Consider the following 17,650-nt stretch of genomic DNA (forward strand, 5'->3'; position numbering starts at 1 on the left):
TCGCCATTTGCTTTCCTTAATTGGGAAAAAAAATACCTGCTCTGCCAGAGTTAATAACTCTGCTACCCTCACGTTCTGTGACACATTAGCAGGGACACAGCACAGTTATTAAACTTCTCATGTTCATTGAATATACGCAGTGCTGCCTTTTGGTGCAAAAAAACGGAAAATATTTCTATTTGTCCTGCCTCTGTCCGTCCTAAGGGCGGTGGACACGTGTCGGCTGCGTGTGCAACCTTTAAAAATCAGACGCACCCAGCTACGGTTTACTGCTGGCTTCGCCATTTGCTTTCCTTAATTGGGGAAAAAAATACCTGCTCTGCCAGAGTTAATAACTCTGCTACCCTCACGTTCTGTGACACATTAGCAGGAAAACAGCACAGTTATTAAACTTAGATTATACATTCACTAGAGGCAGTGGGGCCTTTCGTTTTCAAAAAAGGGAAAAAATTATATTTGGCCTGCAGTCTTGCGCCAATTTATTAGCTGCCTGTGAAATCAAATCACTGGTAATACAGCATGCTGAGGGGTAGGGGTAGGCCTAGAGGACGTGGACGCGGCCGAGGACGCGGAGGGCCAAGTCAGGGTGTGGGCACAGGCCGAGCTCCTGATCCAGGTGTGTCGCAGCCGACTGCTGCGCGATTAGGAGAGAGGCACGTTTCTGGCGTCCCCACATTCATCGCCCAATTAATGGGTCCACGCGGGAGACGGTTATTAGAAAATGAGCAGTGTGAGCAGGTCCTGTCGTGGATGGCAGAAAGTGCTTCGAGCAACCTATCGTCAACCCGCAGTTCTGCGCCGTCCACTGCTGCAAATCCGAATCCTCTGTCTGCTGCTCCTCCTTCCTCCCAGCCTCCTCACTCCACTACAATGACACCTGCTCAGGAGCGGGAACACTCCCAGGAACTGTTCTCGGGCCCCTGCTTAGATTGGGCAGCAGCGGTTCCTCTCCCACCAGAGGAGTTTATCGTCACTGATGCCCAACCATTCGAAAGTTCCCGGGGTCCGGGGGAAGAGGCTGGGGACTTCCGCCAACTGTCTCAACAACTTTCTGTGGGTGAGGAGGACGATGACGATCAGACACAGTTGTCTTGCAGTGAGGTAGTAGTAAGGGCAGTAAGTCCGAGGGAGCAGCGCACAGAGGATTCGGAGGAAGAGCAGCAGGACGATGAGGTGACTGACCCCACCTGGTGTGCAACGCTTACTCAGGAGGACAGGTCTTCAGAGGGGGAGTCAAGGGCATCAGCAGGGCAGGTTGCAAGAGGCAGTGCGGTGGCCAGGGGTAGAGGCAGGGCCAGACCGAATAATCCACCAAGTGTTTCCCAAAGCGCCCCCTCGTGCCATGCCACCCTGCAGAGGCCGAGGTGCTCTAAGGTCTGGCAGTTTTTCACAGAGACTCCTGACGACCGACGAACAGTGGTGTGCAACCTTTGTCGCGCAAAGCTCAGCCGGGGAGCCAACACCAACAGCCTCACCACCACCACCATGCGCAGACATATGATGGCCAAGCACCCCACAAGGTGGAACGAAGGCCGTTCAGCGCCTCCGGTTTGCACCCCTGCCTCTCCCCCTGTGCCCCAACCTGCCACTGAGATGCAACCCCCCTCTCAGGACACAGGCACTACCGTCTCCTGGCCTGCACCCACACCCTCACCTCCGCTGTCCTCGGCCCCATCCAGCAGTGTAGTTCAGCGCACCGTCCAGCCGTCGCTTGCGCAACTGTTGGAGCGCAAACGCAAGTACGCCGCCACGCACCCGCACGCTCAAACGTTAACCGTCCGCATAGCAAAATTCATCAGCCTTGAGATGCTGCCGTATAGGGTTGTGGAAACGGAGTCCTTCAAAAGTATCATGGAGGCGGCGGCCCCGCGCTACTCAGTTCCCAGTCGCCACTACTTTTCCCGATGTGCCGTCCCAGCCCTGCACGACCACGTCTCCCGCAACATTGTACGCGCCCTCACCAACGCGGTTACTGCCACGGTCCACTTAACTACGGACACGTGGACAAGCACAGGCGGGCAGGGCCACTACATCTCCCTGACGGCACATTGGGTGAATTTAGTGGAGGCTGGGACAGAGTCAGAGCCCGGGACCGCTCACGTCCTACCCACCCCCAGAATTGCGAGCCCCAGCTCGGTGGTGGTATCTGCGGAGGTGTATGCTTCCTCCACTAAAGCACCCTCCTCCTCCTCCTCCTCTGTCTCGCAATCAAGATGTGTTAACAGCAGCATGTCGCCAGCAGTCGGTGTCGCGCGGTGTGGCAGCACAGCGGTGGGCAAGCGTCAGCAGGCCGTGCTGAAACTACTCAGCTTAGGCGATAAGAGGCACACGGCCCACGAACTGCTGCAGGGTCTGACACAGCAGACCGACCGCTGGCTTGCGCCGCTGAGCCTCCAACCGGGCATGGTCGTGTGTGACAACGGCCGTAACCTGGTGGCGGCTCTGCAGCTCGGCAGCCTCACGCACGTGCCATGCCTGGCCCACGTCTTTAATTTGGTGGTTCAGCGCTTTCTGAAAAGCTACCCACACTTGTCATACCTGCTCGGAAAGGTGCTCCAGCTCTGCGCACATTTCCGCAAGTCCCACACGGACGCTGCCACCCTGCGCACCCTGCAACATCACTTTAAGCTGCCAGTGCACCGACTGCTGTGCGACGTGCCCACACGGTGGAACTCTACGCTCCACATGTTGGCCAGGCTCTATGAACAGCGTAGAGCTATAGTCGAATACCAACTCCAACATGGGCGGCGCAGTGGGAGTCAGCCTCCTCAATTCCTTTCAGAAGAGTGGGCCTGGTTGGCAGACATCTGCCATGTCCTTGGTAATTTTGAGGAGTCTACCCAGGTGGTGAGCGGCGATGCTACAATCATTAGCGTCACCATTCCTCTGCTATGCATCTTGAGAAATTCCCTGCAAACCATAAAGGCAGCTGCTTTGCGCTCGGAAACGGGGGCGGGGGAAGACAGTATGCCGCTGGATAGTCAGGGCACCCTCCTGTCTATTTCTCAGCGCGTACAGGAGGAGGAGGAGGAGCATGAGGAGGATGAGGAGGAGGGGGAAGAGACAGCTTGGCCCGCTGCTGACGGTGCACCGGCTGATTGCCTGTCATCCTTTCAGCGTGTATGGCCTGAGGAGGAGGAGGAGGAGGAGGAGGATCCTGAAAGTGACTTCATGGCTGACTTCATGTTAGGATGCCTTTCTCGTGACCCTCGCGTTGCACGCATTCTGGCCACGACGGATTACTGGGTGTACACACTGCTCGATCCACGGTATAAGGAGAACCTGCCCACTCTGATTCCCGAAGAGGAAAGGGGTTCGAGAGTGTTGCTATACCACAGGACCCTTGCGGACAAGCTGATGGTAAAATTCCCAGCCGACAGCGCTAGTGGCAGAAGGCGCAGTACCGAGGGCAAGGTAGCAGGGGATGTGCGTAGATTGAGCAGCATGTACATCCCAGGCAGTGCAACAGTCTTTAAGGGCCTGGACAGCTTTATGGCTCCCCACCAAGACTGTGTCACCGCTCCCCAGTCAAGGCTGAGTCGGCGGGAGCACTGTAAAAGGATGGTGAGGGAGTACGTAGCGGATCGCACGACCGTCCTCCGTGACGCCTCTGCCACCTACAACTACTGGGTGTCGAAGCTGGACACGTGGCCTGAACTAGCGCTGTATGCCCTGGAGGTGCTTGCTTGTCCTGCGGCTAGCGTCTTGTCGGAGAGGGTGTTTAGTGCGGCTGGGGGAATCATCACAGATAAGCGTACCCGCCTGTCAACCGACAGTGCCGACAGGCTAACACTCATCAAGATGAACAAAGGCTGGATTTCCCCAGACTTCTGTTCTCCACCAGCGGACAGCAGCGATACGTAAGCAATACGTAGGCTGCACCCGCGGATGGAAGCTACGTTCTCTCTCACCATCCAAAACGGGGACATTTCTGCTTCATCAATCTGTGTCTAATATTCCTCCTCCTCCTCCTGCTCCTCCTCCTGAAACCTCACGTAATCACGCTGAACGGGCAATTTTTCTTAGGGCCACAAGGCTCACTCAAATAATTTTTCTGAACAATTTTTATAAGTTTCAATGCGCTTAAAAGCGTTGGAACTTTAACTTGAACCAATTTTTCGTTACACTGGGCTGCCTCCAGGCCTAGTTACCACTTAAGCCACATTAACCAAAGCGATTAATGGGTTTCACCTGCCCTCTTGGCTGGCCATGGCCAATATTTCTGATGTACATTAGTACTGTTGATACAGCAATTTTTGTGGGCCCTCGCCTACAGTGTAATCAAATTAATTTTTAGCCCACCTGCATTAAGCGCGACATTACTACCTCAGCTGTGTTGGGCAATGCAATGGGATATTTCTATGTACCGCCGGTGGCTTCCTGGCACCCACCCATGCTGTGGGTCCACAGGGAATTATAAATGCATCTGTTTCCACTTATAAAGAAACCCAGTCTGACTGGGGCATGCAGTGTGGGCCGAAACCCACCTGCATTAACCCTTTCCAGTCCACTGTCTGACCTGTGAAGACATTAGGGTTTAAGGCTGTACAGCTCCTTTGTTGGTAGACGTCCGTCGGGGTTCTCTTACTGTATATTGCCAGCCTCTCTGCTGTCGGAGCCTATCCTACGTGTCAGCTCATGCAGTACTGGCTTTAGCCAGCATATAGCGCCGTTGTATAACGGCAGAAAAAGAGTAAGCCCCCTAGGAAAACCATATACAAATTGGATTGGAAAGGGTTAAGCACAACATTACTACCTCAGCTGTGTTGGGCAATGCAATGGGATATTTCTGTGTACCGCCGGTGGCTTCCTGGCACCCACCCATGCTGTAGGTGCACACGGAGTTTTTACTGCATCTGTACACTTGAAAAGAACCCCAGTCAGACTGGGGCATGCAGTGTGGGCCGAAGCCCACCTGCATTAAGCACGACATTACTACCTCAGCTGTGTTGGGCAATGCAATGGGATATTTCTGTGTACCGCCGGTGGCTTCCTGGCACCCACCCATGCTGTAGGTGCACACGGAGTTTTTACTACATCTGCACACTTATAAAGAACCCCAGTCAGACTGGGGCATGCAGTGTGGGCCGAAGCCCACCTGCATTAAGCACGACATTACTACCTCAGCTGTGTTGGGCAATGCAATGGGATATTTCTGTGTACCGCCGGTGGCTTCCTGGCACCCACCCATGCTGTAGGTGCACACGGAGTTTTTACTACATCTGTACACTTATAAAGAACCCCAGTCAGACTGGGGCATGCAGTGTGGGCCGAAGCCCACCTGCATTAAGCACGACATTACTACCTCAGCTGTGTTGGGCAATGCAATGGGATATTTCTGTGTACCGCCGGTGGGTTCCAGGGAGCCACCCATGCTGTGGGTCGACAGGGACTTCACAATAGGGAGTTGTACCTGCCTGTGTCTATGAATTAAAAAGCCCGGTCTGACTGGGGCATGCAGACACCTTGACAGAATGAATAGTGTGTGGCACATAGGTTCCCCATTGCTATGCCCACGTGTGCAGCTCCTGATGGCGGTGGCACAGGATTCAATTTCTCATTGCTTCTGTACAGCATTGTGGGCTATCGCTCCGCCACTTTTAAAGAGGGTCGCTGCCTAGCCGTGCCAACCTCTGCAGTGTGTGCCTGCGGTCCCTCGTCATGGCAGACGCACTTCTAAATAGACATGAGCGTGGTGTGGCATGAGGGCAGCTGAAGGCTGCCCAGGGACACTTTGGTGTGCGCTGTGGGGGGGAGGGGGGGCGGTTGGGCAGCATGTAACCCAGGAGAAGTGTCAGTGGAGTGTCATGCAGGCAGTGATTGTGCTTTGTTGGAGGTAGTGTGGTGCTTAGCAAAGGTATGCCATGCTAATGAGGGCTTTTCAGAAGTAAAAGTTGTTGGGAGGGGGGGGGGGCCCACTCTTGCCGATATTGTGGCTTAATAGTGGGACCTGTGAACTTGAGATGCAGCCCAACATGTAGCCCCTCGCCTGCCCCATCCGTTGCTGTGTCGTTCCCATCACTTTCTTGAATTGCCCAGATTTTCACACATGAAAACCTTAGCGAGCATCGGCGAAATACAAAAATGCTCTGGTCGCCCATTGACTTCAATGGGGTTCGTTGTTCGAAACGAACCCTCGAACATCGCGGGAAGTTCGTTCCGAATAACGAACACCCGAACATTTTGGTGTTCGCTCATCTCTAATCCTTAACCATTTGTGGTTCAACTGCAAGGAGTTTTTAAATGCAGTTTTCAAATGTGGTTAGCAACTGCACCTCAACCACAACATGTGAATGTACCCTAAGGCCTCCTTCCCACGAACGGATTTACACCGCGTAAATTCGCGGCAAAAATCCGCTGCGTGGCCCCCTGCTATTAGGTTCTATTGAACCTAATAGCACAATGCTCACGATGCGTAATTCCACCGCGGAATTACGCACCACGATTTCTCCCGTCCTCACCCGCAGCATGCTCTATTTGCTGCGGGTGAGGACGGGCTGTACGCGCTGACGGCTTCCATTGCAGTCAATGGAAGCCGTCCGTTCACGCTATCTCCCGCTGTAACCAGCGGGAGATAGCGTGAAAAAACGCTTCCCCACCTTCCGCCGCAGCGTCATTTGACGCGGCCGGCGCGTCACGTGACACTGCCGGCCGCGTCACGTGACGCGGTGGGCGTGTCACACGACGCGACGGCGGTGGGCGGGGAAGCGGCTTCACGCTATCTCCCGCAGGTAAGTATAGGGGCTCTGGGGGGCGCCGTGACGGGCTTCACTGCGTAATATTACGCGGCGGAGCCCGTCACGCTCGTGGGAAGGAGGCCTAAGGGCGCCCACCCACTGGCGATTTTTTTCCCTGCGAAATTCGCAGCATTTTTTTCTCTGCAGGGGTCTATGGGACTTGTAATGTTAAAATCGCGATCGCGCAAAATCGCAATTTACCGCGAAATCGTGATTTTGCGCGATCGCGATTTTAACATTACAAGTCCCATAGACCCCTGCAGAGAAAAAAATGCTGCGAATTTCGCAGGGAAAAAGATCGCCAGTGGGTGGGCGCCCTTAAGTGGTAATTTTTCAGATAAATACATGATGAAAAATATAATTAAATGCCATAAAATAGTTATTAGTATGCCATAATTTAAGTATTAATGGATTTGGGAAACTAAATTTTAGAAACATATTCTCTTTCTCTCTTTCTTAAAAGAACAAGGAAGTTAAATATGTGGATGTTGGAGGTGCTTATCTAGGACCAGCACAAAATCGGTTATTACGAATGGCAAAAGAACTGGGTGTGGAGACATATAAAGTATATTTAAATGGCCATCTTCTCCAGCATACAAAGGTAAGACAAACATTGACATCAGGTTGTATTCATCGTAGATGTGAATTTGTCCTGCTGGAGAAATTTGGTGACAGTAGTCTGTAGATACTTTCATGGTACCTAAATAATGTAACTATATTTATTACATAGGGACATTTGCAAAGGAGTGCTTAAAACGAATGATGACGATTGAATGTTGTGAAATTGATAAGAAAAGCTATGATGACTTAGTGGCTGGTTTCCATGTGCATACTGAATGGTTGATGGGTACAATTGTGTTGTTCCACCATACCCAGAAGTATGACTTCATATTAGCAGACCATGCAGAGCAGGACATTTTTTGCATTGACGTGGAGTGAAATGCACCAAGAAAAGTAGCATCTACAAAAAGGAGACCAAGTGAAGCTCAATCTGAAGGATGGGACCCCAGGCTGCAGTTGTAACATGTCCAGGTGAACTAGCTGAACTTGGAGTTACTAAGAATTATTGGACTAAGTGGTGGCCAAGCCAGCTGAGATGAGAGACACCAGTGGAGTCCATGACTGGTGACTCAAGGCAGCTGTGCAGTGTCCAGAGCCATGTATAAAATATAATACAGAGCCAAGCTCCTATTGATTCGAAGCTAAGTAGAGGTCAGATCTATTAATGTTCACGTCCGACTATTTATCCAAGTGTACTCTGAATTCTCAGATGTCTCTGTTCTGGTGGTGAGGTGAATTCCACTGTCTATCAACATATCAAAAGCCAAGATATGTTGGTTACTCTGGACTGGACAAAACAGAAATTAAGTGGAGTACCAAGCACATCACTCATTGAAGGGGTTGTTTGGTTAATTTTTGAAACTTAAAGGGGTTGTCTCGCGAAACCAAGTGGGGGTATACACTTCCGTATGGCCATATTAATGCACTTTGTAATGTACATCGTGCATTAAGTATGAGCCATACAGAAGTTATTCCACTTACCTGTTCCGTTGCTAGCGTCCCCGTCTCCATGGTTCCGTCTAAAATCGCTGGCAGCTTGCTTTTTTAGACGCGCTTGCGCAGTCCGGTCTTCTCCTTTCAGCACGAGCCGCTTCAGTGTGCTCCCCGCTACAGCTCTTCTGCGCATGCGCAGACGAGCTGTCACTGCTCGGGAGCGTGCTGGAGCGGCCATTCTGTACCATCCTCTGTTAGAGGAAGGTGCAGAAACTGGAGCTGCCGTCCTGAGAAGCCGCCCAGGTGTCCAGCTGTCCCGACAAGCCGCCCAGGTAAGTGATGGGTCGGGGGTGATGTTCGCTGACAGGTGAAGGCCCCGGAGCCCAGCGCTGGGCTCCGGGGCCTTCACCTGGGCTCCGGAACCTAGCGCTGGGCTCCGGGGCCTTCACCTGGGCTCCGGAACCTAGCGCTGGGCTCCGGAACCTAGCGCTGGGCTCCGGGGCCTTCACCTGGGCTCCGGAACCTAGCGCTGGGCTCCGGGGCCTAGCGCTGGGCTCCGGGGCCTTCACCTGGGCTGAGGGTCTAGCGCTGGGGAGCCGGGAGCGTAGCGCTGGGGAGCCGGGGGCTAGCGCCGGTTACCTGCTGCCTGGCGGTGGGTGACTGGTCGGCGGCTGCGGTGGGTCCGGTCGGCGGCTGCGGGGCGTCGTGTTGTCATGGAGACACAGCTGGCAGCGTCTCGGGAGCGCGCACGTCGGGCTGCAGCGAGCGACGGGAAAAGAGCCGGCGGCCATCTTGGGGAAACTTTTATAAGTTGCTGAAACGCTGGAACGGTAAGTACAAACCAGCTAGAAATGTCATTTACAGGGTGGCTTAGTAATGTATACTTAATGGGGGGGACTGGGCAAAAAAAAAATTCACTGCTTCCTCGAGACATCTCCTTTAAATGTCAGGTGCAAATGTAGTAAAATAACAAATCAAGCAGTACTTACACATCCTCAGCCCCATCAATCCAGCTCTGTAGGTCTGCTGTTCTCCTGGTCTCGGCAGACAGTAGAAGTCATATGACCACTGCCTGCCAATAAAAGGCTGCAGCATTATTACTTGTTTTTCTGGCTTCAGCACTCACATTATGGGCCCCATGATGTTAGGAGTTCCAAATAGTGGTGTTGCGGCCTCTGATTGGCAGGCAGCAGTCATCTAACTTCTGCTGTTAACAGAGACTGGGAGAACAGTGGGGCTGTTTTAACACATCTGCTCTTGACATTTAAATTTCAAAATTAGAATCATAGACTGGTAGAGTTGGAAGGGACCTCCAGGGTCATCGGATCCAATCCCCTGCTCAGTGCAGGATTCACTAAATCATCCCAGACAGATATTTTGCCAGCCTTTGTTTAAACACTTCCATTGAAGTAGAACTCACTCACTACCTCCCGAGGTAACATGTTTAACTCATTAATCATCCTCACTGTCAGATAGTTTTTCCTAATATCTAATCTGTGTCTCCTTCCTTTCAGTTTCATCCCATTGCTTCTAGTCTTTCATTGTGCAAGTGAGAATAGGGCTGATCCCTCTGCACTGTGACAGCCCTTTAGATATTTGTAGACAGCTATTAAGTCTCCTCTCAGCCTTCTTTCTTGGAAGCTAAACATTCCCAGATCCCTTAACCGTTCCTCATAGGACATGATTTGCAGACCGCTCACCATCTTGGTAACTCTTCTCCGAACCTGCTCCAGTTTGACTATGTCTTTTTTAAAGTAGGGTGCCCAGAAGTGCACACAGGATTCCAGATGAGGTCTGACTAAGGAAGAGTAAATTAACTAGACAACCCCTTTATGCATTAGAGAGTGTTGGAAACTGATGTGGACTGCCAGTACACCCAACCTTCTATCACTGTATTCTTGAACCGTGTAAAGTTATGGTTGACATATTTTTTTATGTTCTGTGCTGCAGTAGTACAGCATTACACAGTTAGCCTTCATTCATATGGCGTGTTTTTACGGCCGACTGATATACATGACCATCTGAGGCATTGGTTTCTAATGCATTCGTTAACATGGGCGAATATACGGCGCTTAAAAACATCTAGCCATGAAAAGTAGAACATTAGCGATTAAAATATGGCAGAGGTGAATATACGGCAAGTAAAAAGATAGATATGGAACTATCTTTTGACTGCAATATGGCGCAGGCTCCCATAGACTCCTATGGCAGCTGGGAAAAAAGTGAGGGGGACACAGTTTTGCAGCATCCAATGCTGCGAAAAGCTTAGAGGTGCCTCTGTTGAAGTATTTGAAGGCTTCCCAAGTATTTATGCCAAGTGAGCATTTTCCAGGGTGCGACGTATTTTTTGGTAAAAACAACGCTTGCAGTCGTGTCAATGGACGAGAAAATGCTGATTACCTCTGGCCATGATCGCGGAAAATCATCCATTCATGCCAATACACGGCACAGACGAGAAAATGTAAAATCACATACGCTCATGTGAAAGAGCCCTTAAGGTTATCATTGCTGCTCTTATGTGCACTTTGCTCTATTCATCTTGCAAGTACCCTTTTGATAGACGATTTCCACAAACTTTTCTCTTTTACATGTTCTGGCGTTCTTTCTTTCCAGTTGTCAATTGTATCCTGCATCAGTGATGACATTGTCAATACAGTACATGTAATACACACTAGAACTGTGGTCATCAGTAGTTATTCTATATAATAACTAGTCATAGAATGAAAGTGCTTTGCAGGACAAGCACCAAAGAAGGAAGTTTGAAAAAAAAAATGTAGGTCAGTTGAAATCTGATCAAGTCAAAGAACATTTTTATACCTCTGATAATGACTATGCACATTATTTATTATATGTCTATTAATGCAACTTTACTTTTTTAATTTTAGGGTAAATCATACAAATTTCATGGAGCTTTTCCTCCGGCTTATAATCCTCTGGTTTACTTGGATTATAACAATTTCATGAGAACTATGGATAAGTGGAGTAGTGAGGTATGATATCATCATTTCAAGGTGTATATTAAAAAGGTTTATAATTAGAGATGAGCGAGCACGCTCGTTTAAGGCTGATGCTCAAGCGAGCGTCAGTCTTTTCGAGTAACCGATTACTCGTCTGAGCACCATGTAGGGGGGCGGAAGGGAGCGGGGAGGTGGGGTGGGGGTGGGTGGTGGTGGAAAGAGATCGTATTGTGCTCGGACGAGTAATCAGTTACTCGAAAAGACCTATGCTCGCTCGAGCATCAGCCTTAAACGAGCGTGCTCGCTCACCCCTTTTTGTAATTAAAGCAAAAGCTTTTTGTGTGCTAACTGGAAAGACTGAGAGTTCAAGGTTTTGAATTACGTTCGTTTCTTATGTCTGATAAACAAATTTATGTGTTTCTAAAACTTGCACTCTCTATCTTTCTAGTTAACTAATTAACGGTAATAACTAGTGTTGAGTGATTATTGAAATATTCGAGGTGGCAGTGCTTCCCCGCTTTTCAAAAAATAATATTAAATTGGGACAGCTGATTCCGAATTTCCATTGAAATCCATGGAAATAAGTAATTACTAACGTGTGTGTGAATGTGACTCAGTGGTTAGTGTTTTTGCCTTTCAGTGCTTGGGCACTAGGTCCGATCCCATCAAGGATAACACCTGCCTGAACTTTGAAAAACGCCATCCATATGCTGCTCTTGGACAGATTTAAACCTAGAATTCCAGCACTGCAAGGCAGCAGTGCTAACAACTGAATCACCACACCTGTTCTTTGTTCTGCAGAGGAGGAGAAGAGCAGGAAGAATAAACACAAAGACACCATCCAGATGTTGCTTCGGAACAGATTTGAACCTAGAACTCCAGCATCTCAAGACAGCAGTGCTAACAGCTGAGCCACCACACAACTTCTTTCTTCTCCCTTCTTCAGAGGAAAACAAGAATAGTAAACACAAAGAGAACATACAAACTCCATGCAGATGTTGTCTATAATCAGCCATGAACCTAGAATCCCAGCACAATGCAATAGTGCTAGTCACTGAGTCATCAAGCTTCTTCCTTCTTTCTCCTCCTGCTTCTTCTCCTAAGGAGGAGAAGGAGAAAAAAGAAAAAGAAGGTGAACAAGATCTTCTTATTCTCCTATATCTCCTTCTTCCCTTTCTCCTCCTCCTTCCCTCCCCCTCCTTCTCCTTTTTCTTATCTTTTACCTTCTTCTGCTTCTCCTTTTCACTGGAGGAGAAGGAAGAAAGAGAAATAGGGAAAAGGAGAATAAAAAAAGACAAAGCATGGTGGCTTAGTTGTTAGCACTGCTGTCTTGCAGTGCTGAAGTTCTAGGTTCAAATTTGACCAAGAGCCACACCTGGATGGGAATTGTATATTCTTTTGGTGTTTATTCTTGTTGTTCTTCGCCCCCTCTTGAGCAGAACAGACAAGTATGGTGGCTCAGTTATCATTGCTGCTCTTCAGTTTTAGAGTTTTTCAAAGTCTATGCCGATGTTATCCTTGATGGGATCTGAACCTTGGACCCCATTGGTAAAAGGTAACAGTGCTAACAACTAGGACATATATAGTCACAAACTGATCCGATTTTGATGAGTAACACTAGTAACATGGCACAGTACAGTATGCTGCTGCTCCTGCTCTGTATTTATCACAATTATAGTAGATAGCCCCTTCCTAGACTGAAACATATATGGCAATCGGGTAATTACTCTGGGTCTGGCTTTTCTAACCTCCAATCAACTATTATGGCTAGAGGTAAACACAGTGCAGACTGCCCATAACCCCTGCACTGCCCACAATATGACTCTTCACTCTTTTAAATGAATGACCATATAAATCCTAATGCATTATGTGCACCAGAATGGAAAATTCTGTTTTTAACAGCTCTCTGTTCTGGCTTATAAAGAGGGCCCTAAGCAAGGGCCTCCCCTGCTATGATTTCCATATGACTTGATAGGGCATATTGATAGGACTTGCCCAAGTGAGACAGTCCCTTATATTATTCAAAAATATGAAGTACACAAATATTAGTCATTGATAGTCACTTCTTTTCTAACAAAAACAAAAATGTATAATGCTCTGAAATACTTGACAATACGTAAGGATAATAATGTTACTGATTTTTTATTCTTATGCTACTTGCCCTTACTTGTCTAGTTAAAGGGGTTGTATGCTTACCAGACAACATTTCTCCAATAGTTCCAAATGCCTTAAAATGATAAAACGAGCTACTGCATAAATGTTGGGCAATGACCGCACAATCCCTTTAAGATAAAATGTGAAGGAAAAGAACTATTAATCTTTTCCAATCCAATTTCCATGCCACCCGCACACTTCCCAGGTCCTATTTATTTTGGGTGGGACAGGGTATTGTGGATTCCTTGGAATTACTCAACAGAAACACATAAAAATGAACTGTCATGATGATTTTCTTAGCATTTTTCTCTGCATAGCTGTGATGTTGGATGAGGTCAGACACATGTTTCTATCAGAATGCAGAACAGCGCTCTGATGTCAGAGGCTGTTCTGCATATGCATATTATAGTATACAGGACAGTGCTCCAGCAGACATACATATGCAGAACAGTGTCCAACATTGGAGTTCTGTCATGCCTACTGTAACATACATATTGTAGAAAGGCAATATACGGAATGGCCTGTAGGGGACTGTAGACAGTCGTTCTGTTACCAGAAACAAGAGAAAACACCTGTGGGTGTGGCAGGAAGCAACATAAAAGTATCAGTTCCTGCTGCTGCTACAGCCAAAGTGAGAGGCTGTAGTAGCAGCCATCAGGCTGCGATATCGCTGCAGTTTTTCACTGGAACTTTCTAATGGTAAAAACACATCGCACAAAAATTACAAGTTTGTGCTTTTGTGATTTTTGTGCGATGTGATTTTAACATTAGAAATTCCCATTGAAAAAAATGCAGGGATATCACAGCGTTTAAAAAACCGCAAGTGGGTAGAAGCCCTGACAGAGGAGGACGTCCTCTTGACTCCACGGGTGGGGGACAGTGACAAAGACCCTGTGGGTTGTGAACACTGAGAACAGGTATGTACCAGAACTGTTTGCAGTAATATGTGGAATAAAGCTGGTGGAAGCCAAAATTTGCAAGTGATTTGAGTCTACTAAGCCTTTCTGCACATGGGGCCAACCATCCTCAATGAAAAGATGGTGATCCTATAGTTGAGTAACTCTCAGGTTGCCACAATATGCAGAACATCCTCTGATATCGGACCACTGTCCTGCATACTGTTAGAAATGTGTCAGCCCTCGTCCGACCTAGAAGCTATACTCGGAAATTTTAATGGTGGACAAGGGCGGACAATGAATTGGAAAGGGTTAAAGTTTTATATCATGATGATTCCAGTGATTCCAGGAAAGCATGAGAGATGAGAACCCTAATAAAGGTTTATACAATGATGATTCCAGTGATTCCAGGAAAGCATGACAGATGAGAACTAGAGATGAGCGAGCACCAAAATGCTCGGGTGCTTGTTACTTGAGTCGAACTTTTCGCGATGCTTGAGGGTTCGTTTCGAGTAACGAACCCAATTGAAGTCAATGGGCGACTCGAGCATTTTTGTATATCGCCGATGCTCGCTAAGGTTTTCATTTGTGAAAATCTGGGAAATTCAAGAAAGTGATGGGAACGACACAGAAACGGATAGGGCAGGCGAGGGGCTACATGTTGGGCTGCATCTCAAGTTCCCAGGTCCCACTATTCAGCCACAATAGCGGCAAGAGTGCCCCCCCCCTCTCCCAACAATTTTTACTTCTGAAAAACCCTCATTAGCAAGGCATACCTTAGCTAAGCACCACACTACCTCCAACAAAGCACAATCACTGCCTGCATGACACTCCGCTCCCACTTCTCCTGGGTTACATGCTGCCCAACCCCCTCTGCATGACCCAGTGTCCACAGCGCACACCAAAGTGTCCCTGCGCAGCCTTCAGCTGCCCTCATGCCACACACTGGCCTCATAGTCACACCACCCTCATGTCTATTTATAAGTGTGTCTGCCATGAGGAGGAACTGCAGGCACACACTGCAGAGGGTTGGCATGGCCAGGCAGCGACCCTCTTTAAAAGGGGCGGGGCGATAGCCCCCAATGCTGTACAGAAGCAATGAGAAATCCAATCCTGTGCCACCTCCATCAGGAGCTGCACACGTGGGCATAGCAATGGGGAACCCATGTGCCACACACTATTCATTCTGTCAAGGTGTCGCATAGCTCAATCCACACTGCAAGGGGAAAGCCGTCCGCGCTCTGCCCCCTACCCAAGTCAGTCAGTGTCTTTGTGCCAGACAGGTCAAACACCGCGATGGGAGCTAAGTTTGCACCCACAGCATAGGTGGGTCCTAGGAAACCCAAGACATGAACCAAAAATTGATCTGACCGGCCAAACATGGCAGACTTGCACCGCGGCCACGACATAGGCCTCGGCCCCCAGCTTCAGCAATCCTTGGCAGGAAGCGGACTTTCACTGCACCCAGGACATAGGCCTCTGCACAAACCCTCAGCAATCGCGGGCCTACAGCGGGCTCCAATGCTAGCGTAGCTGTGCACGTCTCATTAGTGCTGTATTGCTCCTGCAGTTTGTCCCAATGCATTGCCCCGGATAGTAGAGCTAACGTCAGATTAAATACAGGTGGGCTTCGGCCCACACTGCATGCCCCAGTCGCACTGGGGTTTTTTATAAATAGTCACAGGCAGGTACCACTCCGCAATGGGAATTCTGTGTGCACCGACAGCATGGGTGGCTCCCTGGAATCCACCGGCGGTACATAAACAAATCCCATTGCAGTGCCCAGCACAGCTGAGGTAACGTCAGGTTTAATGCAGGTGGGCTTCGGCCCACACTGCATGCCCCAGTCAGACTGGGCTTCTTTATAAGTAGACACATGCAGTTACAACTCTGTGTGGACCGACAGCATAGGTGGGTCCCAGGAAGCCACTGGCGGTACATAAATATATCCCATTGCAGTGCCCTGGACAGCAAAGCTAACGTCAGATTAAATGCAGGTGGGCTTCGGCCCACACTGCATGCCCCAGTCTGACCGGGGTTTTTAATACATAGACACTGGCAGGTACAAATCCCTAATGTGAGGTCCCTGTGGACCCACAGCATGGGTGGCTCCCTGGAACCCATCGGCGGTAAATAAATGTATCCCATTGCAGTGCCCTGCTCTGCAGAGCTAACGTCACATACAATACAGGTGTGCTTCGGCCCACAGTGCATGCCCCAGTCAGACTGGTAATATGTACCTTAACAGTAACCGCGTTGGTGGGAATGTGGTCGCGACTGCGGACCTAGTGGCGCGGTTTTATTTAGTTGGTTTTCGGAATGTGGCCAGGATTAAGTGGGCCGTGGCGGGGGGATGGTGGGGGGGCTCTTTTGTTGTGTCGGTAAAGGTGAAATTCTTGGACTGCCACCAGATGGACCATTGCAAAGGTATTTGGCAAGAATGTTTTCATTGTTGGAGGAGGAGGGGGATGTTTTTGAGGCTCTACGTGTCCTCTCCACATGTCCGTGGTTATATACACCTTAACAGTAACCGCGTTGGTGGGAAATGGCCTCGCCACCATCATGTCTTTGGGAAGCCTCCGTTTCCACACCCCAGTGACATAGCATTAGCAGCGGTATAGGTAGAGCCCAGAATTAGTAACATTTCAGCGGTAGCATTAGGGACAGGTCCCAGTAACATATCACTAGCAGCATTATAGGGGGAGCACAGTATTAGTTCCATTTCAATAGTAGTAGCAGTCCAGACAGGCCCCAGTAATAATTCCGAAGCAGCAGTATAGGGGGAGCACAGTCTTAGTTCCATTTCAGTAATAGTAGCAGTCAAGACAGGCCCCAGTAACAATTCCGAAGCAGCAGTATAGGGGGAGCACAGTATTAGTTCCATTTCAGTAGTAGTAGCAGTCAAGACAGGCCACAGTAACAATTCCGAAGCAGCAGTATAGGGGGAGCACAGTATTAGTTCCATTTCAGTAGTAGTAGCAGTCAAGACAGGCCACAGTAACATTCCCGTTGTACCAACAGTACTAATGTACCTCAGAAAAATTGCCCATGCCCAAACAAGAGGGCAGGTGAAACCCATTAATCGCTTTGGTTAATGTGCCTTAATTTGTAACTAGGCCTGGAGGCAGCCCAGTTAAAATAAAAATTGGTTCAGGTGCAAGTTTCAACGCTTTAATGAGAATTGAAACATATAAACATTGTTTACAAAAGTCATATGACTGAGCCTTGTGGGCCTAAGAAAAATTGCCCGTTCGGCGTGATTACGTGAGGTTTCAGGAGGAGGAGCAGGAGGAGGAGGATGAATATAATGCACAGATTGATGAAGCTAAAAGGTCCCCGTTTTTTATGGTGATAGAGAACGATACTTCCATCCGCGGGTGCAGCCTACGTATTGTTTAGGTACCGCTGCTGT

The 17,650-nt window shown here is 49.0% G+C and overlaps 1 protein-coding gene across 1 annotated transcript in view; it reads left to right on the forward strand.

Annotated features, from left to right (window-relative positions):
• LOC136625621 (amine oxidase [flavin-containing] B-like) overlaps positions 1-17,650 on the forward strand; it is a 106,878-nt gene that overhangs the window by 12,224 nt on the left and 77,004 nt on the right. The window contains exons 3-4 of the mRNA XM_066599975.1: positions 7,201-7,338; positions 11,117-11,221. Coding sequence (XP_066456072.1) covers positions 7,201-7,338; positions 11,117-11,221 — 243 coding nt within the window. The remainder of the gene's footprint in view (positions 1-7,200; positions 7,339-11,116; positions 11,222-17,650) is intronic.

The sequence above is a fragment of the Eleutherodactylus coqui genome, chromosome 4, assembly GCF_035609145.1.
Source record: "Eleutherodactylus coqui strain aEleCoq1 chromosome 4, aEleCoq1.hap1, whole genome shotgun sequence".
Lineage (NCBI taxonomy): Eukaryota > Metazoa > Chordata > Amphibia > Anura > Eleutherodactylidae > Eleutherodactylus > Eleutherodactylus coqui.